The sequence below is a fragment of the Eschscholzia californica genome, unplaced genomic scaffold, assembly GCF_041429995.1.
Source record: "Eschscholzia californica isolate CP2 unplaced genomic scaffold, dmEscCali1.0.p SCAF_5, whole genome shotgun sequence".
Lineage (NCBI taxonomy): Eukaryota > Viridiplantae > Streptophyta > Magnoliopsida > Ranunculales > Papaveraceae > Eschscholzia > Eschscholzia californica.
The window spans coordinates 22,317,823-22,345,280 of record NW_028238472.1 but is presented as its reverse complement, the minus strand read 5'-3'; the positions used below and the strand labels follow the sequence as shown (position 1 = coordinate 22,345,280).

The 27,458-nt window shown below is 35.6% G+C and overlaps 2 protein-coding genes across 2 annotated transcripts; one reads left to right on the top strand and one right to left on the bottom strand.

The window, feature by feature from the left end:
- The first annotated feature begins 13,410 nt into the window (after window positions 1-13,410).
- Window positions 13,411-17,909, top strand: ABCI17 (non-intrinsic ABC protein 3). The gene is made up of 4 exons (XM_086638781.1): window positions 13,411-13,596; window positions 13,690-14,016; window positions 17,014-17,201; window positions 17,435-17,909. Exons 1-4 carry the CDS (start codon window positions 13,587-13,589, stop codon window positions 17,687-17,689), a joined length of 780 nt encoding a protein of 259 aa, XP_086494907.1. The 5' UTR covers window positions 13,411-13,586; the 3' UTR covers window positions 17,690-17,909.
- Window positions 17,910-18,554: 645 nt separating this feature from the next.
- LOC147537833 (P-loop containing nucleoside triphosphate hydrolases superfamily protein) lies at window positions 18,555-27,458 on the bottom strand. The gene is made up of 13 exons (XM_086638782.1): window positions 26,970-27,458; window positions 26,760-26,845; window positions 26,528-26,537; window positions 25,823-25,885; window positions 25,205-25,318; window positions 25,059-25,120; window positions 24,449-24,503; window positions 21,668-21,869; window positions 20,448-20,554; window positions 20,236-20,291; window positions 19,274-19,366; window positions 18,811-18,944; window positions 18,555-18,715 (listed from the first exon to the last, which is right to left on the bottom strand). Exons 1-12 carry the CDS (start codon window positions 27,295-27,297, stop codon window positions 18,837-18,839), a joined length of 1,284 nt encoding a protein of 427 aa, XP_086494908.1. The 5' UTR covers window positions 27,298-27,458; the 3' UTR covers window positions 18,555-18,715; window positions 18,811-18,836.

Sequence of the window (27,458 nt, the reverse complement as noted above, 5' to 3'; positions counted from 1 at the left end):
ATATTCAACCAGATTTGCCTGCCCATAATGCCTAAGAGGTTTGTCTGACCCTAACCTCTGTACCGGCTTATATAACCGTTTTGGCCTAGTGTGTACCGAAACATCCTGCTGTTGTTGTTGTAAAACTTGTGTACCTTCCCCTTGAACCTCCTCATGATCGGGTTCATCAGATTTCCTCATCCTGAGTTTTATCCTGATGCTCCACCTGATCATGATTCCTAGAAACCCGTTGGTCTTCGGCTTCTACTTCCACTACTTGAGCTTTAGTAGACCCAACATCACCACAACTAGGCACCGTAGCTTTCGCCATAGCTACAATAGATGACTCATCAAACACCACATCTCTGCTGATTACAAACTTCTTGTCTTCCGTACACCATAGCCGATAACCTTTGACTCCTGTAGCATATCCTAAGAAAATTGCCTTCTTTGCTCTATTGTCAAGTTTTTTACCTTTAACATGGTAATAGGCCATACAACCGAAAACCTTAAGTCTCCCGTAATCTGCATGTTCACCTGACCACACCTCGTAAGGTATGCCGCCATCTAAAGAAGAATGTGGAGACCTGTTCACAATATAACAAGTTGTAGCAACAGATTCTGCCCACCATTCTACGCCTAATCCCGAATTGGAGCGCATACATCTAGCCTTCTCAAGTAGTGTACGGTTCAATCTCTCTGCGACTCCATTCTGCCGAGGTGTGTTTACTACTGTCCAGTGCCTCACAATGCCTTCCTGATTACAAAACTCCTTGAATGCCCCATCCGTGTACTCGGTCCCATTATCCGACCTTAACGTCTTCAGCTTTCGACCAGTTTTGTTCTCAACCATTGCTTTCCACACCAGGAATGTGTTGAATACCTCATTCTTATGCTTCAGAAAATAAAGCCAGACAAATCTCGAATGATCATCAACGAATGTAACAAAATATCTGGAACCACCCTTGGAAGGTAACTTTGCCGGTTCCCAGACATCGATGTGTACGTAGTCTAACACCTCTTTGCTCCTGTGCTTGCATGTAGAGAACGTCACCCTGTGTGCCTTCCCGAACACACAATGCTCACAAAACTCCATGTAAGGCTTCTTCATGTCCTTCAACAAGCCTTTCCCGCACATCAAAGATAGACCCTTTTCTGACATATGCCCAAGGCGCATATGCCAAAGCCTCGTACTAGCCGTTGGATCCCTTCCACTGATTCCTACTGCTACATCTCCTGTAATTGTTGTCCCCAAAAGTTTGTATAAATTTCCGTAACGAGTACCTCTCATTACCACCAAAGAACCTTTAACGACTTTTATGGAATCATTCTCTATAATAATCTTACAGCCGTTCCGCTCCAACACACCAAGGGAAATTAGATTTTTCCGCAAATCGGGTATGTGTCTTACGTCCGTCAATGTTCTCACCACTCCATCGTGCATCTTGATCCGTATTGTTCCGAGTCCCACAGTTTTACATATACTATCATCACCCAGTATAACTGTACCACCATCTATACTCCTATAGGTAGTAAACCACTCCCTATTTGGGCACATATGGTGTGACGCCCCTGAATCAAGCATCCACTTATCGAAGATCTTCTCAGACACTTCTGTCACCGAGAAACATTCGTCCGCCTCTTCTGACACATATCCTGCCTCTTGCATCTCTTGTTTCTCCTTGTAGCCTTCGTTCTTTTGCTTCAACTCTCTCTTTGGACAAGCCGCTTTAAAGTGGTCAAGCTCACCACTACTAAAGCAAGTTTTCTTGAAAGAGCCTCTAGATTTGGATCTAGATTTCCCGCCCTTTCCCTTTCCCCTTTCATTACTCCTCCCCCTCGTTACAAACAACCCTTGTGCTTGATTCTTGTCTACTCCACCCGACGCCATACTGTTAGTAGCAACTTTACGAAGGTCATCCGCTAATAACGAATTTCTCGTCTCTTCCATGCTTAGACTATCACCAACAAGCATCAAAGTTTGAACAAGGTTCTCATAGGATTTAGGTAATGAAAGTAACAATATGAGGGCTTGGTCCTCATCCTCAACCTTAACATCAATATCCTTCAAATCTGAGATAATCCTGTCAAACCTATTCACATATTCCTGAATAGAAGAACCCTCTTCCATTCTACATGTGAATAATTTGGATTTTAAGTAGACCCGATTCGTTAAAGTTTTCGTCATGAAGTTATTTTCTAGCTTTAACCACACACTCGCCGCCGTTGTTTCTCCATCTACTAGGAACGCCACGTCCCTCTCAAGACACAACATAATGGTTGCCCGTGCTTCGAGATCTAACTCCTCCCAATCCTCATCTGACATATCTCCTGGTTTCTTTCCCGTCAACGTCTTGTGTAATTTCTGCGAGATTAGCAGATTCTTCATCTGCATCCGCCAATAAGAAAAATCATTTTTCCCATTGAACTTCTCTATCTCATATTTCCCTGATTTGACCGTACCACTTCTCGATCCCATCTTCTCTTCGTTCAATCTCAACAAGGCTCTGGTACCAATTGTCCTAACTAAAAGTCGCGGAAGCTATCGAACCTATCCTAGAAATTGATCCGATTATGAAAATTATCGAAAAGCTAAGCCAAATCTAAATATGCGAACAGAATTTAACGAGGTTCGGCTTTAAAGCCTACGTCCTCGGGCGAACAAGAAATCTTTATTGAAGGATAGATGAAGACGACTCACACAACCCGCAAGTTCGTCCCAAGATGGTACCGTATAGTAATAACCTTCTATACTAAATCTTCGACGACCGAGAAATTTAACACCGCTCAAAAAACTATGAAAAATTTCTCACTCTTGCTCTCTCTTTCTCTCTAGCTCTCTAAAGAAGAGTTGTTGAGTAGTTGTGTTGGTGTGTTGATTGATGATACTCAACCCCCTATTTATATATTATATAAGCCGGTGTGATTCTCCAATTTTTGGAAACCAAATTGAATTGGCACTAAACCGCCAATGCATCTAAACCGCCAATGCCATATTTAAAAACTGCCTTAAACTGCCTTAAACTGCCAATCCAAGAAACCTGCAATTGAAGCACCGTCAATGGCCTCTCACAATACTCTTGGGTTCACGAATCATGTGTAGGCTGTGTAGTTAAATTTCTTTTTGAATTAGCTTATTATAGTTTCGCCCTAAATTGTAACCCACCGTAGAATTTGGCCCTATATTTATCTATACTCAAATTTGACCCAAAATTATAATTCCACTATGTCAGTTTTTTTCTTTTATTTTTTCCTTTTTACTCTTTTTTTCAAAATATTTTCTTCCTTATTCTTTCTATGTATTCTAAACTATTTTCATGTCTAAAATATGACTACGCGATAGAGAAGTGTAAGCTGTCATTTTTAGGGGGGGTCCCGCGAACACACATCTCTCTCACCTTTCTCTTTCTTTTTCTCTCTTCTCCATATCCTTTTCATGTCTCTCTCCTTCCTCCTCTTTTTTTTCACTCTCGAGAACTTAAACAGAAGTTGTTGGCGAGACTCTTAAGAATTGAGTCAAGATGAAAGACAATACATATTTTTTTTCAATAGACAGTGATACTGATAATCTGAGTTAGTATAATAAAGGTAAGTTGGACTAACTTATGCGTGAGGATTGAAAGAAAAAAATTCATTAATGAAAAACACAAGTTTATTCAAGAAAATTGAATACCACTAATTAAAGTTGGAAAGACTTCTTAGGTACTAAGGACTCGGTAGGATTTTTTTGCAGATTTAGTCAACTCTAAGTACCAAGTTCCAACACAAAAATGGACTAAATTTCTTGTATATACATATGTACCCAAATATTCAAGAAACACAAGTTTATTCAAGAAAAAATTCATTAATGAAAACTGACATATTTAGTTCCAAAGTGGATATGCTATGGAAGTTCTTCAAAGGTTTAACATGTAATCCGGTAAACACCCCTCTTGAAAGTGGAGTGGAATTGAGAAAATGCACCAGTAGAAAGGATGTAGATCCTATATATTTCAAAAGTTCGATTGGAATCTACGTTATCTTACATGTACAAGATCGGATATTATCTATGGAGTTGGGCTAGTGAGTAGGTACATGGAGACACCAAATGAATCTCATCTTAATGTTGCAAAGAGGCTTCTTCGATATATTAAAGGTACGCTCAAAGATGGTTTATTTTTCTCGTGTGCACAAGATTTTAAACTTATTGGTTATTCCGATAGTGATTGGGGTAGAGACTTAGTTGAAAGAAATAGTACATCGAGGTTTGTATTTCTTATGGGTTATACGGTATTTACTTGGTCCTCCAAGAAGCAACCCATTGTGACTTTATGTACTTGTGAAGCGGAATGTGTAGCCGCTAGCTGTATGGTTTGTCATGCCATTTGATTAAGAAATATATTGAAGCATCTTCAACGCTTTCAAGTTGGTCAAACTGAAGTGTATTTTGACAACAAATCGGCTATTACTTTAGCCAAGAATATCGTTTTTCATGAAAGAAGCAAGCACATTGATACACGCTATCATTTTATTCGTAAACATGTTAAAGAAGGTAATATTGAAGCGATGTATTGCAAGTCTCAAGATCAAATAGCGGATATATTTACGAATCCCTTGAAGCATGATGTCTTTGAAAGGTTCGAGTGGATGTTAGGTATGAGAAGCTATGGAAATTTGGTTTAAAGAGGGATGTTGAAAGTGGCTTTTATACCAAATTTGGGTTTGGGCCGAATATGAAGTGTGAACTTAAGTATAATGTTGTTACTAAATAGAAGGGAAAAAGAAGAAGAAAGAGTGACCTGGAATTAATTAAAAAGAGAGTAGAAATATTTTGTTTTGACTAGTTCAAGAGTAACCTAGTAAGAGAAAGAAAAGAAAACACCTTATCCTTGACCACCTTTAGCAGCTTCGAAGCACTTTTTTTTTACTGTCCACAACTATAAATGCAGCTCAAATGCCTTATTTTGTTGTTTGACTACAACAACATCACTTCATTGAAGAAGCCATTAACGCCAAGCCATGTATCCACATCTTAGTCTTCTTGTCTCAGTTAGCCATCCCCTTGGAGGGTGGGATATGGCCCAAACGAACAAACACACAATCTAACCCCGGCAACTCCATCGAGGTGAAGTAGAGGCCTAAAAGATCAAATGGAATGATACATAGACAAGTAAATTCCTTATGAAGTCCAAGGTATTATTTTAAGGGGATTCAGCATTCGAAAAAAAGTAGACTACTCAAGAATTTCACATTTCATTTATGTCGTAAATTGAAGAAGGAATTTAGAATATCTAACTAAAAGATCTAACTAAAAGAAAAAGGAGCCTACGACCAATGGGTTAATAACCGACCTCTCTACCACTGAGGAAGAACGGGGAATTCGATCTCATAAGGTTCAATTCCCGTTCTCAACCCACTCGTGGAGTGCTAGTGGTATAGTAGGATTCATCTCACTGCCAGGTCCTCTTCTGCTCCAAATAAGTGTTCTTGAGTGAAGATTGGTGATGAAGCAAATAGAAGAAATGTATGGGTATGTATTTTAGATTATTATGTAGTAATGAATGTGTTTTCTTTTTATTTGTTAATGAGATTACAACAAGTCAACAACTAGTGTTTATGTTGAATGAAGATTTGAGTTTGAAAGCTAATTAGTTTGAGTATATTGTTTATGTTAGTGTGTTAGTTTATCTTGATCTCCAAAAAATTGGTAGAGTCATATCATCTTATCATTTTTACATTTTTAGAATCTAGGGTTCGTGGAAATTTTGAGGATCTTGTTAGAAAGATGGCAAATATGGTACAATCTCAAATACCTAGGCTAACAAAAGAAAACTATGGACATTAGTCTATCCAAATGAGTGTATTGTTGGGATCTCAATTTGTGGGATATTGTTCAAAATGGTTATGTAGAACCAACTTTAGAAGAAGAGGGTATTATGAATGACTTGAAAAAAATTGTCCTCAAAGATTCAAGAAAGAATGATAAAAACTTTGTTTCTTATATATCAAGGAATTGATAGTCCTACATTTGAAAGTGTCTGAAGCAAAATCAAAGAAAGAAGCTTGGAACATTCTCAAGAATTCTTTTAGAGGAGTTGATAAAGTGGTGAAGGAAACCCCTCCGTCGGGGTGTTTAGAGAGAGAGAGAGGAGAGAAATATATATATATATATATATATATATTGTGTGTTTGTTCGCGGGTCAAGAAGTCGCGGGTCAAGAAGGCCTCTACTTCACCTCGATGGAGTTGTCGGGGTTAGATTGTGTGTTTGTTCGTTTGGGCCATATTCCACCCTCCAAGGGGATGGCTAATTGAGACTAGAAGACTAAGATGTGGATACATGGCTTGGCGTTAATGGCTTCTTCAATGAAGTGATGTTGTTGTAGTCGAACAACAAAATAAGGCATGTGAGCTGCATCTATAGTTGTGGACAGTAAAAAAAAAAGTGCTTTAAAGCTGCTAATGGTGGTCAAGGATAAGGTGTTTTCTTCTCTTTCTCTTACTAGGTTACTCTTGAACTAGTCAAAACGAAATATTTCTACTCTCTTTTTAATTAATTCCAGGTCACTCTTTCTTCTTCTTTTTCCCTTCTATTTAGTAACAACATTATACTTAAGTTCCCACTTCATATTCGGCCCAAACCCAAATTTGGTATAAAAGCCACTTTCAACGTCCCCCTTTAAACCAAATTTCCATAGCTTCTCATACCTAACATCCACTCGAACCTTTCAAAGACATCATGGTTCAAGGGATTCGTAAATATATCCGCTATTTGATCTTGAGACTTGCAATACATCGCTTCAATATCACCTTCTTTAACATGTTGACGAATAAATGATAGCGTGTATCAATGTGCTTGCTTCTTTCATGAAAAACGAGATTCTTGGCTAAAGTACTAGCCGATTTGTTGTCAAAATACACTTCAGTTTGACCAACTTGAGGGCATTGAAGATGCTTCAATATATTTCTTAATCAAATGGCATGACAAACCATACAACTAGCGGCTACACATTCCGTTTCACAAGTACATAAAGTCACAATGGGTTGCTTTTTGGAGGACCAAGTAAATACCGTATAACCCATAAGAAATACAAACCTCGATGTACTATTTCTTTCAACTGAGTCTCTACCCCAATCACTATCGGAATAACCAATAAGTTTAAAATCTTGTGCACACGAGAAAAATAAACCATCATTGAGCGTACCTTTAATATATCGAAGAAGCCTCTTTGCAACATTAAGATGAGATTCATTTGGTGTCTCCATGTACCTACTCACTAGCCCAACTCCATATATAATATCCGATCTTGTACATGTAAGATAACGTAGACTTCCAATCGAACTTTTGAAATATATAGGATCTACATCCCTTCTTCTGGTGCATTTTCTCAATTCCACTCCACTTTCAAGAGGGGGTGTTTACCGGATTACATGTTAAACCTTTTAAGAACTTCCTTAGCATATCCACTTTGGAAAATAAATATGTCAGTTTTCATTTGCTTCACTTCAATACCATAGACATGACCTATCAACCCAATATCGGTCATATTAAATTTCTTAACCATGCTCTTCTTAAACTCTTCAAATAGTCTTGAACCATTATTGGTGAATATCAAATCATTAACATAGAGAAATAAATAACATGCCTCCGTCTTCTTTCAATTTGATATACAAAGTGTGCTAATGAGAACACTTTTCCAACCCATTTTCTTGAAAATACTTATCAAGTCTTGCATTCCACGCACGTGGAGCTTGCTTAAACCCATAAAGGGCCTTCTTCAACTTATAAACTTCATTTTCTTTTCCTTTTTAACATACCCTGAAGGTTCTTCAACATATATCTATTCCTTTAGGATACCATTCAAAAATGCCGACTTAACATCAAGATGATAAATCTTCCATGAATATTGTGCCGCTATAGAAATTAACAATCTAATTTTTTTCGATACGAGCAACAAGAGAAAATACCTCACTATAATCAATGCCGACTCTTTGCTTGTAACCTTTAGCTACAAGTCTTGTTTTGTATCTTTGGACTTCTCCACTTGCATTTTTCTTTGTCTTATACACCCATTTCACACCAATAGGTTTGTATCCTTTTGGCAAACTTGTCAACTCCCAAGTATTATTCTTTTCAATTGAATTAATTTCTTCATTCTTTGCATTTTCCCATTTTTCTTCTTGGATGGCCTCTTTATAACTAATAGGATCACAATCCACAAGAAAGCAACACAAGTTCAACTCTTCTTCATTATCCACAACTTCATATATTTCTTTTAAGCTTCTCGTCTTCATTTGGTCTATCACTAGAACTTCCCCCGCTGATGAGGTTGATGTTGGATGAGGATGATGGTGTTTGTGCGTGTCTTTGAAATTCTCTTGGTGATGCATTTTTCTTCTTCTTCTCCTTAAGCTTGAATTGAACTTGAGTAATTTCTTTTCCTTTCCATTCCCATGCCAAATCTTCTTCAAATACCACATCTCTACTAACAAGAACTTTATTGGCAATTGGATTAAGCAACATGTAACATTTTGTTTACTTATTATACCCGAGAAAGATACATTTCTCACCTTTGTCGTCCTGTTTTATTCTTCTTGCTTCCGGTATCTTTGCATCAGCAATATACCCAAATATCTTTAGATGAGATACACTAGGCTTGTAATAACCCCATGCCTCTCCCGGTGTCTTCATATAGACACTTTTAGTAGGACATTTATTCAACAAGTATACGACACATGCTACGACTTCCCCCCAAAATTATTTAGACAAATTTTTTCTTTTAACATGCTTCTTTCCATGTCTAATATGGTGCGATTATTTCCTTTCGTCAACTCCATTTAGTTGTGGTGTGTATGAAGGGGTAAGTTCATGAAAAATCTCATGTTCTCTACAAAATATATCAAATGCTCTTGAGGCATATTCCCCACCTCTATCGGACTTAGTTTCCTTATCATAAAACCACTTTGCTTCTCAATCATGTTCTTGAACTCTTTGAATACTTCAAATACTTCGGGTTTATTTTTTAAGAAATATATCCATGTTTTTCTACTAAAATCATCAATAAAAGTAAGAAAGTAATTCTTACCTCCATTTCCCATCGGCTTCAATGGACCACAAACATCGGGCTCCAATATATTAGAAACTCTCCACCTTCCTTCTTTCGAAAAACATGTACGGTGATGTTTGCCAAAGATACATCCTTCGCACACTTTATTTGAGTGAACAATGCATGGTAAACCCCTTACATGTTCTTGTTTGCTAAAGTCTTCATCCCATCAAAGTTTAGATGCCCGAATCTCAAGTGCCACAACCAAGATTCATCTTTCACAATAGAGTTTAAGCATTTTACATCACCATGTTGAATGTTCAAAGGAAATAATCTATTTTCTTATATCTTGACTTTAGCAATGAGAGTTCCACTTCTGTCTCTTAAAGTGAGATGAAGATCCTTTAATCTAATATCATATCCTTTCTCTAAAAGTTTTCCCATGCTCAAAATATTATTCTTCATTGCGGGAACATAATAAACATCAGAAATGAAGCTATGTTTGCCATTTTTTAGTTGAATGAGGATATTACCTTTCTCCAACACTGGAATCTTTGAGGAGTCGCCAAACTTTATATTCCCTTTTATGTTTTCATTTACTTCAACAAAAAATTCTCTTTTCCCACAAATATGATTACTTGCACCGGTATTGAAATACCAAGTATTTGTTTGTGATTCATCAAGTCCATCACAAGCAAATAACAATGTAGGATCAACATTAAATTCTACATCATTCTAAACAAAATTTGATTCTTCTTAAACTTCATTTCTATACCAACATTCATTACTATAATGTCCAAGCTTGTGACAATAATAACATTCAATGTCCCTTTTATCTCTACCTTGGGTAGTATAAGGTCTAATAAAGTTTCCTCTACCTCTTCCTCTTGGTTCATTTGTTCTTCCTCTATTAACAATATTTCTTCCTCTTTGACTTCCAAATTCCCTTCTACGATTATCATAACCCCTACCATAACTCACATAGTCTCTTTCTTTTTGGGGTGTATATTATTTTTCTTCTAAAGTGATTTTTGCTTTAAGCACTTGATCAACCGAATAATTTTAAGAGCTTGCAACATTTCTACTCACCCTTTGTTCATGGATTCGCAATGTTCCCATCAATTCGTCTACCGTCATAGATTCCAAGTCTTTTGATTATTCAACGACAATTATCACACTATCAAATTTAGGTGTCAAATACCGTAGATACTTCTCCATCACCCGGACATCATCACATTTTTCACCACACCTTTTCATTTCGTTCACATTAGACAATACTCATGAAACATAGGCGGAGACATGTTATCCTTCATTCATACATAACCTTTCAAATTAACCACGCAAATGAAGATGAGCCTTAACCACTTTATCAACTCCTTTAAAAGAATTCTTGATCGCATGTTCCAAGCCTCTTTCGATGATTTTGCTTCGGACACTTTTTCAAATGTAGGACTATCAATTTCTTGACATATAAGAAACAAAGTTTGTTTATCATTCTTTCTTGAATATTTAAGGACACTTTTTTGCAAGTCATTCATAATATCCTCTTCTTCTAAAGTTGGTTCTACATAACCATTTTGAACAATATCCCACAAATCTTGAGATCCTAACAATACACTCATTTGGATAGACCAATGTCCATAGTTTTCTTTTGTAGCCTAGGTATTTGAGATCGTGTTATCATCTTTCTAACAAGATCCGCAAACTTTCACAAACCCTAAATTCTCAAAATGTTAAAATGATAAGATGATATGTCTTTGATACCAATTTGTTGGAGATCAAGATAAAATAACACACTAACATAAACAATATACTCAAACTAATTAGCTTTCAAACCCAAATCTTCATTCGACATAAACACTAGTTGTTGACTTGTTGTAATCTCATTAACAAATAAAAAAGAAAACACATTCATAACTAGATAATAATCTTAAATAAATACCCATTCATTTCTTCTATTTGCTTCATCCCCAATCTTCACTCAAGAACACTTTTTCTTCTCTTTCTCTCACTAGGTTACTCTTGAACTAGTCAAAACAAAATATCTCTACTCTCTTTTTAATTAATTCTAGTTGACTCTTTTTTCTCCTTCTTTCCTTCTATTTAATAATAACATTATACTCAAGCCTACACTTCATATTAGACCAAAACCCTGATTTGGTTTAAAAGCCACTTTCAACAGTTTTGGAGAGAGAGATGGAGATTTAGAGAGGCGAGAGAAAGAGAGGGTTTCAAAAAAAGAGAGGGTTTAGAGAAACAGAGGGTTTCAGAGAATGAGAGGGTTTCAGAAAAAGAAAGGGTTTCGGAGAATGAGAGGGTTTAGGGGAGAGAGGGGAGAGAGGGGAGGAGGCGATAGGGAGGGTATTTGGAGAGAAAAAGTTAGGTGGGAGAGATGAGAGCGAGCGTGCCAATAAGAGTTGGGTGGGAAATCACTTTTACCAGCCATTTGGTGGTAAAATTTTAAAGCCTTATTTTCCCATTTTTTCCCATCAATAGGTTTTCATACTCTATGGGTCTAACCAAACGATGGAAAATTGGCTGGCCGGCGACCTTCGCCGGTGAAGATTATGAAGATGGCGAGAATATGAGGTGGCAGAGAGAGGTGATGAGATGGAAGAGAGGGGGATGATGACTAGTTAACTGTGTTATAACGGAATCTGAAAGAATGAGTCATCTGGGTATTTTTTATAAAGTAGGGGGCTAGGCAGGAAGCTGGTCACAAAGTTGGGGGCTGTTTGGGACATAACCCAAAATCATTTCTAAATATATATATTTATAGAAATCTGACATCTCAAACAAAAGTTATATCGATTTAAAATTTAAAAAAAATAATAATAGAATTTAGTTACAGAAAACGACAAAAAAGGGTATTTTAGTATTTGTGTACTTTTGGACCTGAATAATAATTTTCAAATCTTATATAATTTTTTACTTATTTTCTATATTATTTTGACCTATATAGAAATTACCCCTTATTGTATTATATTAATCATATTTTCTATATTATTTTGACCTATATAGAAATTACCCCTTATTGTATCATATTAATCATATTATTGTCAATCCTATATTATCTTAACACACACACACACACACACACACACACACATATATATATATATATATATATATATATATATAATGTATAGTCCACCATCTTTGGTGTAACGGTTGGACACCCCTCTTAAGCCCTTGAGGTCGTGAGATTGAGTCTCGGTGGGAGCAGTTTGCCATCAAGATTTATCCCATGTAATTTCGGCAATATATATAGTAAATATTGTAATAAATTTGTCGGGCTTTATGCTGCTTTCATATTGTCGGGTTTTAAGCCTCTTTTTTATTATTGTTTGAGTTAGGCAGTTATCGTGCTCATCACATCTTCATGATGTATCAATGCTTCGCAACGACTAACGTTCATTCTAGTCGATTCCTCAAAAAAAATATAATGTATATAGACAAATTTAATATATGATATGTTTAGGAAATTTAAAATAAACATAAACGGGCTCAACGGACGTTTAAATGAGTTAGAATGCGGGTTACTGTTCGAGCTTGGGGTACACAGGGCCAGTAGGCCAAAAGGTTAGACTAGCCCTTGCAAACCCGTGGCTAGAAATCAATTAAAAGAATTTGTGTTAACTATTCATTAAGAAAAAAGAATTTGATATTCTTTTCTATTTAGTAATTAAGTCGATTATGTAATATTTGTAACAATTACTTTCTTCTTTTGTTTTGTAAACCTTTACCTGGTTTTTTTTAATCTTTCTGTCTTTTAATTGTTTGTCTTTGGATTTTTTTTGTTAAAGACATGTTGCAATAAAAATAAAACTTAGATAGAAGTCAACTATAATATTTTTTTTCTATTTTTTAAAGGGTTCTTTTTTGGAAACTATGTATTTGGCCTGAAAATCGACCTAAAAGGATAATTTGAAGTCTTTTTGTTAAACATCTTTTGAAAGCACGACTTAGGTACAAGTTGTACTAGTAAGGGTCCTACCTTAATTTTCAGGCTTACTAAGTAAATTATTGTTTAAAATTATTTGAAGTAGTCAACTCAACACTTGGTTGTCCAAGTGGTTCAAAGTGTTGACATAAATTTCAAAAATATGAAAGTCTTAGGTTCGATTTCCAACGAAATAGAATCTATGGTTGTTGAACTTGGGTTATCAAAGGTATGAATAATATAATAAGTATGTTGGACTTTAAGTTTTTTTCATTATAAATTTAACAGAAACCATTATCGTGTTTATCACATCTTCACAACGTACGACAGACGGTATAAAAAGAAAGCTGGGCATAGCCGGCCAGACCGTAACTTTAAGGAATCTTTGGAGGACGTCAGCAAATGTGTTGTACTCTGACCCGATCAAGCCAAACTGTCAGAAAAAAGATCTTACATTCGAAAACCTCCAAAAAATCCAGGAATCAAGAAATATTTCGGTCGCAACCGGAACCCTTCTCTCTGGTGTAGAACCAACTCATTCTCTGATTACAATCTTTCCATAAATCACCTACTTCAATTTTACAGTTTCCTCAATCTCTCTTTCTCTCTCTAGAAATCAGGCAGAGAAGTTTCCATTAATGGGTTCAGGTAAGTAATCTCTTCACACCCTCCCTCCGTTCATCTTTCTCTGTCAAAATTGTTCTCTTTAAGGTAACACCCATTAACTGTTTCTCTCTCTAGATGAGGTACGGCAACATTTGCTTGTCAACGTTGAAGATGAATCATCTGGAGGTGAAGTTAAATTACGGATACGTGATTTGAACAGAATTACGGATACGGGTTTGACGATATTGTGTGACGTATGTATTGATGTACCGAGAGGATTAACGGTCGGGATTATAGGACCAAGTGGTAGTGGGAAATCAACGGTTTTAAGGGCAATGAATCGTATGTGGGAACCACCTAAAGGCACTGTTTTTCTAGATGGTCGGGATATATGTGATATCGATGTTCTCACCCTTCGACGCAAAGTAGGAATGTTGTTTCAGGTGCCTGTTCTCTTTGAAGGTACTATTTCTGAAATTTATAATGTTAAAGGGCTCGAATTGTTTGGCCAATTAGGGGAGAAAAAGTGACTTTTAGAGTTAAACAAAATTCAATTTTCACTCAACTATAGAATTCATAAATTCTTTCAAAAAAAAAAGAATTCATAAATTTTTTAAATTACTATACATTAGAAATTTTGTTTACAAATTATTATAAATCGTTATCACATTTCTTGTCTAAAATCTTTAGATTTAAATTGCTTCAGACATTTATATTAGAAGCTAAAAAACATTACATGGTCAAAAGTGTAACTGGATAACAAAATAAGTATGTTTTCGTAATTATCCTCGTTGTCACAGGAGTTCGAAACAAATTAAAAAGAAAAAAATATATTTTTTAGGGTTTAACTAAGCAAGCGACTAGTTATCCTTAACAATTGTTCAATGAACCAAATAATCAAAGATAAGAAAGTTTACTTGGTCGTTGATCATTTCGGACTGCACTATTCATAATCAGTAGAGCTAGGTAAATCTAGCTCTTTTGATTCGTGTCTCAAAAAACCATAATGATGTCAGCCTTGGCAATCCCAATTCCCAGGCTGGTCTCAACATAATTCTACCCCTGAGGATGTAGAAAATAATACTGAGGGTTATCTATGAAATGCATAATTTTACTAGTCTCAAAGATGATTTAAAATCACTTCACTTTTACACTTTGTGACTCAACAGTCAAACACTAATTCACTATCTTCACACTCTCACTTGTACACAACTTCTCAAATGAGAAGGGTACATAACAATTTGGGTTCTTTCCCAAATAGCCCTCAATTTTGTGACCAACTTCCTGTTTCGCCCCCTACTTTATGAAGAATACTCAGATGACCCTCTTTTTGAGTTACCGTTATAACTTCGTTAACCAGTCATCATTTTTCTCTCCTCCATCTCATTACCTCTCTCTGCCACCTCAACTTTTCGCCACTTCATCGTCTTCACCGACGAAGGTCGCCGGCCGGCCATTTTTCCGGTCGGCGACCTTCAAACATTAAAAAAAAAATTCCTTTTTTTCCTCTCTTTCTAAAAATAAAATAAAAATCTCTCTCTCTAGATCTGGTTCATGGTGAACCAAATCTGTCGAGCAGACCTTCAAGAAGGTATGTTCAGACCTTCAAGAAGCAACAATGATCATCAACCTTCCCCATGAATGAATAAATATAGATAAAAATTGAAACTTTTCACTTTTTTTCCCTCAAATAATCTTTAATTAGAAATATCTTGAGTAGAATAATGATGATCGGAAACGAGCAACAATGAAATGGGGTAATGGCGATTGAAATTAAAGCATGAGATTAGAAATAATTAGAGTAAGTACTTACAAATCGATTGACGGAGATCGGTAAAACAGAGATTACAGAAAAACCTAAAAGAAGTTGTGTTAGTTCTTCAATGGGAAGTTGAAGTAAACCCTGTGTTAAAATTCAAAGTGATATAACTCTAAGTCAGGCATTACAATGATATATACCAATAATAGTTGGAAGAGGAAAGAAATCGATAATGGGTTTGTCAGGGATCGAGTAAATTAGGGTTCCAAACGGGAGGAATTTGGGTGACGATTTATAATTGTGATGATGATGAAGATGAAACAAGAAAATCTAATATGATTTTTATGTATGCTTCTGGTTGGGGGAATGAAAGTTGTTGCAGACCTTCTTGAAAAGAGAAATAGAAATTGTTTTTTTTAGAGAGAGAGGAAAGAATTTTTTTTAATGTTTGAAGGTCGCCGCCCGAAAAATTGGCCGACGACTTTCGCCGGTGAAGACGATGAGGTGGCGATAAGGTGAGGTGGCAGAGAGAAGTAATGAGATGGAGGAGAGAGAAATGATGACTGGTTAATGGAGTAATAACTGTAACTCAAACAGGGGTCATCTAGGTATTTTTGATAAAGTAGGGGCATATGCAGGAAGCTGGTTACAAAGTTGGGGGGTATTTGGAAAATAATCTTAACCATTTATACTAGTCTTAGGATAATTCTAGAGTGTGCAGGAGACGGTAGCGTTAATTCTAACTAGGAGACTGTAGCATTAATTCTAACCAACTATAAGGGATCACTCGTTAGTCATTAAATATTAGTTATGAGTATCAATTTAACTTGTTGTTGTTAGTCGGTAAATTAAAAGATATCCTCTAATGTCTAAACTATTTTGTCTCTTACCAAATTGATCTTTAACATTGTTGTTTGAATAATGAACTCTTAGGTCACTTCTTTTAAGAAACAAGAAAAATTTTCGGGATATAAAATTTAGCTGGAAAATTTTGACTACAATTTTTTGTATTCTCTAGAAAGTTGTGGAAACATTTTTATAAGTAGTTTGCTTGAGTACTTCAGTCATTTATTTAGAAATATCAAAAGAATATATATCTTTTTGGCCGGAGAGAAATCTAGAGTGAAAAACTTGTGCAAGGCATGGGAGAGTTCATGTTCGTTAAGGGCAAACATTTTTAGTACTGGGGAGTTTAAAGGTGTCCCTTGTAAGTGTTAAAGGCACCTCCCTCAAAGCAAATTTGAGGGAGAATTTGTGAGAGAAAGAAACCTGTAGATCATAAATATATCCTAATATGAAAATATATCATGAATTAAATAAACACCATTATTATTTAATCCATTGTGAATCCAAAAAGTCATATAAAGAAGTTATATCTTTACTCTTCAATAATGCTATTACATTTATACAAGTGGAAAAAAAATATGGGTGACACAGTAACATTTTTCTTGTTAAAAGGTTACATTATGACATGAACCCTAGTGCCTCTCCTTTTGAAGATTCTAAGAATTGCCCAACAAATCTCCAAAAGAGACCACACAATGACATCCTTGTGACAAATGCTTCGCTCAGCTGGTGTTCGTGACCCCGTGGAAAATTTATATCTGTACAGTGTCGTAAATTATCGGTGATACCATGTTTTTGTTAATAAATTATACTTCTGTATTCGTCTTTGAATTTAGTAAAAAAAATTTCTTTAGGTACAGTCGCGGACAATATAAGGTACGGACCAAAGTTGAAAGGCAAGAAGCTAACTGACGAAGAAGTAAATAAACTACTAAACCTTGCTGATCTTGATTCCTCTTTTGGCACCAAAGGCGGAAGCGAACTGTCCGTTGGTCAAGCTCAAAGAGTCGCTCTTGCGAGGACTCTAGCTAACGAACCAGAGGTAGATGTCTAACAACTCCACTATAACAATTTTCCCTTACTCTACTAAGTAAAAGCTTAAAAGCTTTGTTGAACAAGGTAAAAGGGCAAAAGGTATCTGACATTTTCGTCCAAAAATACTTATTTTGCTCACACGTATCAACTTTTTTTCCGGCATAAAAAACACACTAAATAGAGAGATAGTTTAACTTTTTTGCATTGCCATGGTTTCAAGTTTGTAAATTTATTTTGCAGGTGTTGTTGTTGGATGAGCCAACAAGTGCTCTTGATCCTATATCAACACAAGCTATTGAAGACACAATTGTGAAGTTGAAGAAAATCAGTAACTTAACAACTATCGTGGTTTCCCACAGTCTAAGGCAGATCCAAAGGATAGTTGATGTCGTATACCTACTAGTCGATGGGAGAATAGTTGAAGTTTTAAGACCTGATAAACTTTCCGAAGCTAAGCATCCCATGGCTCGGAGGTTCCTTGAGCTCAGCTCCTAATAAAACTCTTTTTGTTTCGAATGTTTAATGCAAGAAATAAAATATATATTCTTGATGTATCTATGTCATATTGAATGTAATAACTCTCGGTGTTCAAATCAAAAACTGGTTAGATGTGGCGAGGTTTAGAAAATTGGGTTCCTTAGGTTTTACATTTGAAACAACTACCTTCAAATCATTGTAATATGGTATTTTTTTTTTGTATAAATGAACTTTCTCATATCTTCAAGGCTATTCTAGAAGAGCTCATTCTTACTTTTACTTTATTTATACTCTTTAAAAATAGGTCGATAAATGCCAGATTCTACCTCTAAATTAAATCGAACTTGTGACGTCACAATTTTCGAAGTAGATACACAACCAACGAGCCAAGCACATGTTGGTCATGGTAAATTTGTTGGTCTAAATCTCGGTGTAAGCAATTCACTCCTTGATATGTGTACTGCGTGTTTGTTCTCCAATGCCCCTTTGAGCCCTAGTTATTCTTAAATAGTTTCTTCCTCATCTAAATCTTCTTTATAAAAAATTATACTAATAAAAAAATTCACCTTCTAATACAAATGAGTATCCTCCATGGCAAAAGAAAATATTACAAAGTTGACAACTTTTGGTTGGAGCCGTTTCCAAGTTGATTTCCCCTCTCTAGGTCAGGGTTCGAGACACAGAGTCATACCCTTTAAAATATGGTGACATTTCTAAAAATAAAAGGAAAAAAAATCACTGTCCAATCCTACTAAAAGTTGGGCAAAATCGATAAGTTCAATCTAGAATTTGATCAAATTAGGATTGAACTTTAAAATAATGTGGATTTTGTAAAGATACTACACCTATTACGGCTTTATAATATAGATGAACGAAAGAAGACTAAAATAAAATCAAAATTACTTGATTTACTCGAGTATATAAATCATTTGTTCAAGCAACAAAGAAATCACCAAACAAAGAGTGGGATGAGTTATCAATTCAACTAAGTTTGCTCGTACCAGAGGCAAATGATTCAATCTCCATTTCCCACGACCACCTCTTCTGAAAAAGAAAACTTATAAATCATAAATAGTTTCTAATTTATAGAAGAGATTGACGAGGTGCAAATTAGCAAAAAAGAAAACAAAAGACGGTACCGGCAAGAGGAGGGGATATCCCGTTTTCAACTATCCATGTTCTTCATGTATTCCTTGGAGAGTTTATTTTCCATTATCAGTTTCTGTTCTTTAATAAGAGAATGACCCGATTCAAGTAAACCCTCCACCGTTTGCTGTTTCGATGCACGAAGAATAAATTTTAGTTCTAACAAAAAAAAAAAAAGAATTGTTATTTTGAAGTCTGCCAATCCTAATTACACTCCCATGTAATTGCAGAAAATAAGCACCTGGAACAACATTTATCGACTAAGGAATAAAAGTCATAGTTAATATCCATACGTAGAAGTCTAGAAGCGAAAATATTAAAGCAAAAACTGACTCACGAGGAAAAACCTAGATTTGATCTACGCCAAGTATAATGCAGAAAAACTACCTGACATAATTCTAGCATGAGATACCAGATCTACGCCAAATATGAAGAGTTGACGAATAAGTACATTACCTCTGGCGGAATAAATGTAGGAAGCTTGTCTTCCTTTTTTCTCTTCAGAAGTGTCTTCCCAAGGTTTTCAAAGCCACCAATATCTTCTACCCACTACAAAAAAATTAGAATTAGACCATGAAGATGTCTCAAGGAACCAACCACCAGTGAATCACCGAAGGAGACTAGTTCACTAAGTTCATATTTCTCTTCAATATAATTAACTTGTGCTGATAATTTCAGACTTCAATTGGAATAAACTGAAATAACATAATGGAGTTGATGTGTTCCCTAATTCATGTTGTTGATAACTTCAGACTTCAGTTGAAACAAATTAAGGGAATGGCCTTTAAATAATGGGTCCTTCTATCAACACGATAAGTCATTAAGTCTTCCCAATTTTAACAAGTCAAAGTTCAACTTCCCCCACTGATTGTACAATATGTTTTTCCCACCAATAAGTATCTTGTGAAGATTCTTCCTCCTCTCCCAAACTTCTTACAGGTCCTATCAAATTCCTTTAGGCGAAGTCGTGTTATCTACAAGTTCTGTCGTTGTGGAGATCATCAGGCATATTACAAAGCTGAGATGAGAACTTCAAGAGTTGTATTAGATCATTTTGAGTATTGAATAACTTAGGGCTTTGACAGTATGTACGAAAGATACATATATCTTGCGGGTACTAGCAGAATCTTCTTACGAGTCTTACGACTATAAAATACTAGAGTAAAATGACATCTTTTGCGTATCATACTATGATATAACAAAGGTTGATCTAGGAGTAGCTATAAAGAACATAAACTACTAAAACAAGAAACTGTACAGGTGTAAGTATCTACATTACGGCCTTATTTCACTCACTGTATCCTACATCTTGTACCAGTGTTAGATACCAATACCCATATATGCATTTATGTGACTTACATATATATCTTAAATTTTATCAGACCATCATATATGGCTATCTTTTTAGCGATAAGTACCTGAGAAATAGATCGATCATATGTGCGGGACCTTAAAGCTCCATAGAAATCCAGAGCTGCACAAGGATATTCTATTAAACTGCCGACTTTTCTTTGTCACGTGTGAGAATTGAAAGAATTGATTTGCATGTATCATAATTTAGTTTTGACGTTTCCAAAGTCAAAAATAGGAAAAGTTAACATGATGCAAGGGGAACAAAGCAAATACATACCTTGATTAGGAAATGTATCTACAATGCTCTCGACTGCATCCCTAGATATACCATCTTTCTCGTACATTCTGGAGACAATGCTTATGATATCTTCACGGGTAGGCTGCCTGAGGCACAAACAGTTGTTAGGAGATAGAATATCACTCATGATATTCATCACCAAATACTGTGAAAATAAAAAGAACCAATTTGAATTGTGATTATCCTATTTCGTTAGTGATTGAGTGATGACTTAATCATGCAAACCTCGAAAGAGTTTCTATGCAATTAAAATATCAAGACGTGTCAATCTCCAAGCTTTCAGTGGGGAAGGTAAATCATTTTCGTGAGGTTCGATTTATCATCTTTGTAACATAGAAACTAGTATTATGGGAATCATCGGATATCTGTATGAGGTTTCAGATAGCACAACCTAAAAATCCCAAAATGGGGGGATTTCCTTACACATATTCTGTACTTTGTTTTCCTTTTGGACTACCGTTGTATATTATTCCCAAATGACATAAAGTAGAGAGCAATAGAATGGATTTCACGATATTTCATACTCGTAAGCATGAAATCTCACATTAACCCAAACACCAGAGTAGCAAATACATGTCCCCTTATCCGACAAGTTCAAAATATAAGAAAAGGAGTATTGATGAATCATGAATTTGTTTTGCAAGTTAGGAATTGCAATGCTGCCCAGACACTGACTTAAACACGCAGGAGAAACCAATTATAGAGGTTACGATTTTGAACTAGAATTCAGAGAAACCTTCAAATAATTGATAATAAACCTCAATAACTTCTACTACTCCTTGCCTTAATATTTGAATTAACTCATATTTTGCTGGAAAAAAAAAAGAACAATCACCAAAATAATTTACTAAGTGGTTGGGCCTACCATTACCCACTTTCCCATTCTTCTAGCTACTTTCTAGCTTCTTTCCTCTAGTTGAAATAGAAATCTAATTAATGATGTAACTTAACTAAACTTGGAGAAAAGGTTTTAGCAACAACTAAAGCAGCACTGATAGTTAAAACAATAGAAGTTAATAGAGTAACTCTTTGGGTTGTCCGGGTTGAGTGGCATATTAAATCCGCTTTGACCTTGTGCTTCCCAGTTCACTCATGAAGCAGAGGAATTTTCTTTCAACACCTTACGTTTTGGTATTTATATCCAATTGCATTGCATAAATTTCATAAACATGTTTAGATAAACTAGAAGGCATACTCACCAATAAAATTTGTCCATCCTTCCGTCACGAAGCAGAGGAGCATATAACGTAGAAAGATCGTTTCCAGTTACTATGATTGGAATTCGATGTGTAATATCATTCGCCCTCCAGTCTTGTCCAATACTAACTCTTGTAGGATTGTCGCACAAATTCATTAGTGACCCAACAACAATTTGATTGTTTACTGTCATCTGAGTGTTTCCTAAATGACCATGAAAAGAAAATATTCAATAAATCATACTTAAGTTTAATCAAACTTAAACAAGACTTGGGTAGGAAATAAATAAGTTTATACTGCAATTTACGTGTTTTATAAATACATCACAAAATCAACTTTGAACAACATATATTGATCTAAGTTAATTATGTTGTCAAAAAATTAATAATTGACTACGTGGGCGCTATTAGCAACCTACGGTGCATGTAAACCAGTATTGCAATTCCAACCGAGCGAAAGATACTTCAAAATAACGTGTATTTGCTACTCGGATTACGCGGTCAATCCTGTTGGGCTTACTCCAATCGTGGTCGAAAACCTTCGTAGTGAAAGCATGGTAGGTTTAATCACTGCTCGGGATGCACATAACACAATGTTTACGTAAATCGCCGCCTGACATCACGCAGACCGAGCAAAAACCTAGACGCACGAGCACCACATCGTATTAAAATGGGCACAACAGTGCTAACACGTCTAGGTTTTTGTTTGGTTCGTGTGACGTCAGACGACGATTTACGTAAACATCGTGTTACGTGCACCCCGAGCGAAAGCTTGAACCGACCGTGCTTGCACTACGAAAGTTTTCAACCACGACTGGCATAAGCCCGACCACATTAACCGCGCCCTGGGCGCGGGACATACCTAGTATGTATAACAAATCACATAGTTTTTTTTTCCATGTCATAAGTTGTCTTTGTAAATCTCAACCATACATTCTCATCTTGTAGGATTGTCGCACAAATTCATTAGTGACCCAACAACAATTTGATTGTTTACTGTCATCTGAGTGTTTCCTAAATGACCATGAAAAGAAAATATTCAATAAATCATACTTAAGTTTAATCAAACTTAAACAAGACTTGGGTAGGAAATAAATAAGTTTATACTGCAATTTACGTGTTTTATAAATACATCACAAAATCAACTTTGAACAACATATATTGATCTAAGTTAATTATGTTGTCAAAAAATTAATAATTGACTACGTGGGCGCTATTAGCAACCTACGGTGCATGTAAACCAGTATTGCAATTCCAACCGAGCGAAAGATACTTCAAAATAACGTGTATTTGCTACTCGGATTACGCGGTCAATCCTGTTGGGCTTACTCCAATCGTGGTCGAAAACCTTCGTAGTGAAAGCATGGTAGGTTTAATCACTGCTCGGGATGCACATAACACAATGTTTACGTAAATCGCCGCCTGACATCACGCAGACCGAGCAAAAACCTAGACGCACGAGCACCACATCGTATTAAAATGGGCACAACAGTGCTAACACGTCTAGGTTTTTGTTTGGTTCGTGTGACGTCAGACGACGATTTACGTAAACATCGTGTTACGTGCACCCCGAGCGAAAGCTTGAACCGACCGTGCTTGCACTACGAAAGTTTTCAACCACGACTGGCATAAGCCCGACCACATTAACCGCGCCCTGGGCGCGGGACATACCTAGTATGTATAACAAATCACATAGTTTTTTTTTCCATGTCATAAGTTGTCTTCGTAAATCTCAACCATACATTCTCATCTTTGAATCTCGACAACGCGAAATCTCTCCCACTAATTAACTAACTCCTTGAATTTTTACTCCTAATCTCGTACGGTTTATCCATGATAAAGAAAAAGTAAACAAAATTATCCCCTTAAATTTCTAGTATTTTCTTTCCCTCACTATTTGTTCTAGATAACTTCCCAAACAGTTTTCTCTTCGCACGAATTTTAAATTTTGTAAATCGTTTATAACTGCAACTGTTACTACTTTAAAGACATGGTTCCCATTTTTCTCTCTACAGTTACACTACAATACTCTCAATAGTTTTTATTATCTATTATTCTTTATCTCTATTATACGTTAATACTTTTGTTTCTTGTTGTTCTTGGAATTTTATTTTTCTAACAGTGCTCAGTTTTCATCACTTATAAGTGCAACTATTTGTTTTTCTCATTCACAAATGCTATTTTAAATTGATAATTGTCTATTTTACCCTAATGTACAACAAGTATTGAACACCCCTTGCTAATACTTTTTTATTTTATTATTATTATGCAAATAATATTTCATTTCGACTTCAACATTGTCATCATATAGCATATAGATAAGAAAAAAAGTTACTGACATGAAGAGTAATGAACAAAGATCGACATTATATACCACTAGTAGTTTAAACTCGAGAGGTAAAAATAATTGGACTAGAAAAGGATGAACTCCTAAAGAGGAAGTTGAGGTAATGGTTGAACAAGTGAGTAATACCTATTTGGGAGAAAAGATTTCATGTCTTTTGCAACACTTGCACAGTAATTAAGTACAAAAAAACCCGCAACACTCATTAAGTGCTAAACAGATGTCACATAATTGGATTTTTGCACGTAATAATTGTTCATCACTTACTAAGCGCAAAAACATGAACACCCTTGAGAGGTGAAGCATAAACTAGATAATCTTTTAAACTATAAAAGAAACTCAGTGTACATCGGGCAGACTGTGTTTATGTGTCCGAAATATTCCTGCAAACTCCAGTGTTCAGTTAAGATACAACGGTTCAAAGCAGAAGATGGACATACCAAATCTACCCAGCCCAGCATCGATATCGTTAATCATCAAGCAACTCATTTTCCCCTGCATAAAAAGACAAAACCACATAACAAAGTTCTAAAAAAACTAAGCTAGCAACACTCTCTTAGCTATTCATTTGAAGAAACCCACACGAATAAGAGAACTGTTTGTAACCTACGTAACATACATACTCCTTTCCAATTTTTTTGCCGTGTGAGATACACATATTGATTATTAGTTCAGATACTTAGTCACGTCAACAAATATAATGTGAGACATTGTACATACATCTTTTCTGTAATTGCACTAAATTTTGTTAGGTCTCACATACAGCTACGCTAATTTCATCTGCATATAATTTAACAATGCTGACCCAAAGGTAAGAAAGAATTAGTAAAACTCGCTAGACATGAACTACAAGACTTGTTAACCAAAATGCCTAAGACATTAAATAAGCAATGGAGTGTCCTCATATATGCAGAAAGAAGAGAATTTGAAAGTTGATTGAGAAATCCATGACTTAAGAGAAAGAAAAGGCAAGAGCAAATCTCACTAACCTAGAACAGTATAAATCAAGACATAAGTATGTAACTAATGGAAGTAAAAGAGGCTTCTAACATTATTCTGGACCACTTGAGAAGCTGTTCTATACCGTTCACGGATGAGTCTTCCTGGTTCCCCTGAAAAACGAATACAAACACGTGAACTCACTTAAACAAATAAATTACTGGTTCCATAGTATAAGAGATAGAAATGCAGTTTACCTGCTCTCTCTGATTCCATTTCCCCTGCTGACATAATTACTGGTTCAACTCCCATGGCCTTAAAAATTAGTTCTGTCTGGAAAGATTTCCCTTGCCCTTTTCCTCCCCAAATTCCTATAAAAGAATATACCAACAGGTTACACTGTACAGGTGAGAAAATACCACTAAGACCCATTCACAAGTTAAAGCACCCAATGGTCCAAACATGCTAACCGATATAATAGGTTGTAAAGATAACTACACGAAGAAACTCATTCAAATCCTAGTTGGACCAGCAAGATCTTTTTACAGTAAAACTGGTGTTCAATGAAAATATAAAGACAAAGCAAGATTACTTGCACCAACTAAATAAAGGAAACCCGAAAAAAAAAACTATGACAAAGAAGCAATAACGAATAAGAAAATTAACATCAACTTAATGGTCAAACGTGAGTCCATGACCTAAGCTAAAAAAAAAGTCCTCACCCAAAGCCAAAACCCGATACTTTCTGCGAGTCTTCGCAAAACAAAGTAGACAAAGACAGGAATAAGAAACTTAGACAAATATTTTGTAGAGTAATAGATACCCCTCGGGAAAATGCGGAGTGATATAATTAGATAAAGGAATGAAAAATGTACCCAGGATTAAAGGAACTTTGGTGTTGAGAATATTAACCATGTAGTTCTTCACAATATGGCATACTGCAAGATTATGAACAAACAAAATTGTTAATGTGCGAAAGAATTCTTCTATTCTAAGAAACTCATGGAATTGCAACAAATTTATCCCCTGTTAATTCACAAGAGAAAGTATGAAGCATACTCCTGAGAAAAGACCGAACTTGAGGCTTTTTACAAAAGAGCCCCAATAAGTGTAAACAAGAGACTTAATAGAGCAAAATCAATAAAAGAGATACGAAGACAATACCAAGTAAAGAAATACCAAGACAATGAGACACTAGAAAACTCGTTGAAATGTCTTAGATGCAAACTCAAAATAAGCAACTAACTAAGAATTCTTTTCCTTTTGCCCTTCCTGTTTATGGTTTTTCTTGTGGAACTCCTTTAGGTAACTCTTAAGTTTGTTAACATCTAACTTAAAAACCAATTGGCAATGAGCAGAGAGGACTTGAATATTATATTCTTGGTTATTGGAGTACCATTGTCCATGTAAACTATTCTCACATAAGTCAATAGGTAATAAATGTATAAAATATAAATGTCGAACATTCAAAGGCCATAAAGGAGAGACTTCAATCTTCAATGATAATTTCTGGACTTATTCCCCTTGATAACTGAGCTTCTTATCATTGAAATTGTCCTCGAAAGGCTCATAAAACGTACCAACTTTATCCTGTAAACAAAAAAGATCAGCAAAACACATCAAATTTAACAAGTATATATCGATACATGAGAAGAAAACTAGTTAGAATTTGCAAGAAATAACTCCAAATGTAGTAAATGTGAAATATCAACTACTATTTCTTAGTATTTGAATGGGTTTGATCCAAAAACCATTTCTTTTGTATCCCCCAATTCTACAAATCCATGAAAAAAATCATGAAAACATTAATACCATGAAAACTGGAGCTATATAGTAATCGCCGCTAAGGTACTGGAACGACCTAGTCGCCTTTTGTCGATAATCAAACACAATATCCGCTACAAAATTTAAGAAAAGGAATACAATTAATCATAGCTCTGAACTGATTCTCAATCTTCAAATCATAAATCAAATAAAACAAGTACAAGTAGTCAAAGTACAGAAAGTTATAAGGAGAATTACAGTCTTTTCCAAGGAAATTTCCAACAAAAAGATCATCAATGACGCCAGCCCTAGCTCCAACAGCAATATTCATGTTATCCGCTTCTTTACCTAACCTATAAAGATAATCTTCTCCTTCTGAATCCTTCGCTTCCCAAGAAGATTGATCGGAAATTCTCTTTTTCGATTCATTCTTACTAGAATCACTTTTGTTACAGAGAGTTACAAACGAAGTTGAAATTCTCTTCGATGAAGTGAAGAAGGAAGTTGGTTTAGGGTTTGTGGGGAACTTAACTAAGAGATCATAAGTTCTAAATGATCGGTTGCAATTGGAATAGCAAGGAAGCATCGTTAATGGTGGATACTACTCAGGTCAGTTTATTGGCGCCTCAAGTGCCTTATCTGCCTAATTTGAAACAGAAAGACAAGAAGGGTGATTAAGGAAAAGGTCCAAAAAGATAGTGTTAATACGAGAGAGATCCAATTCCAAAAGAAATAAGGGACATGTCC

Coding starts and splice junctions, on each gene's coding strand:
- ABCI17 (XM_086638781.1), top strand. Junction 14,017..17,013: donor GGTGCCTGTTCTCTTTGAAG/GTACTATTTCTG, acceptor AAATTTCTTTAG/GTACAGTCGCGGACAATATA. Junction 17,202..17,434: donor CTCTAGCTAACGAACCAGAG/GTAGATGTCTAA, acceptor TTTATTTTGCAG/GTGTTGTTGTTGGATGAGCC.
- LOC147537833 (XM_086638782.1), bottom strand. CDS start 27,297: ATGCTTCCTTGCTATTCCAATTGCAACCGATCATTTAGAACTTATGAT. Junction 21,870..24,448: donor TGCTGGGCTGGGTAGATTTG/GTATGTCCATCT, acceptor ATGGTCATTTAG/GAAACACTCAGATGACAGTA. Junction 19,367..20,235: donor ATGATCGATCTATTTCTCAG/GTACTTATCGCT, acceptor ATTTTTTTGTAG/TGGGTAGAAGATATTGGTGG.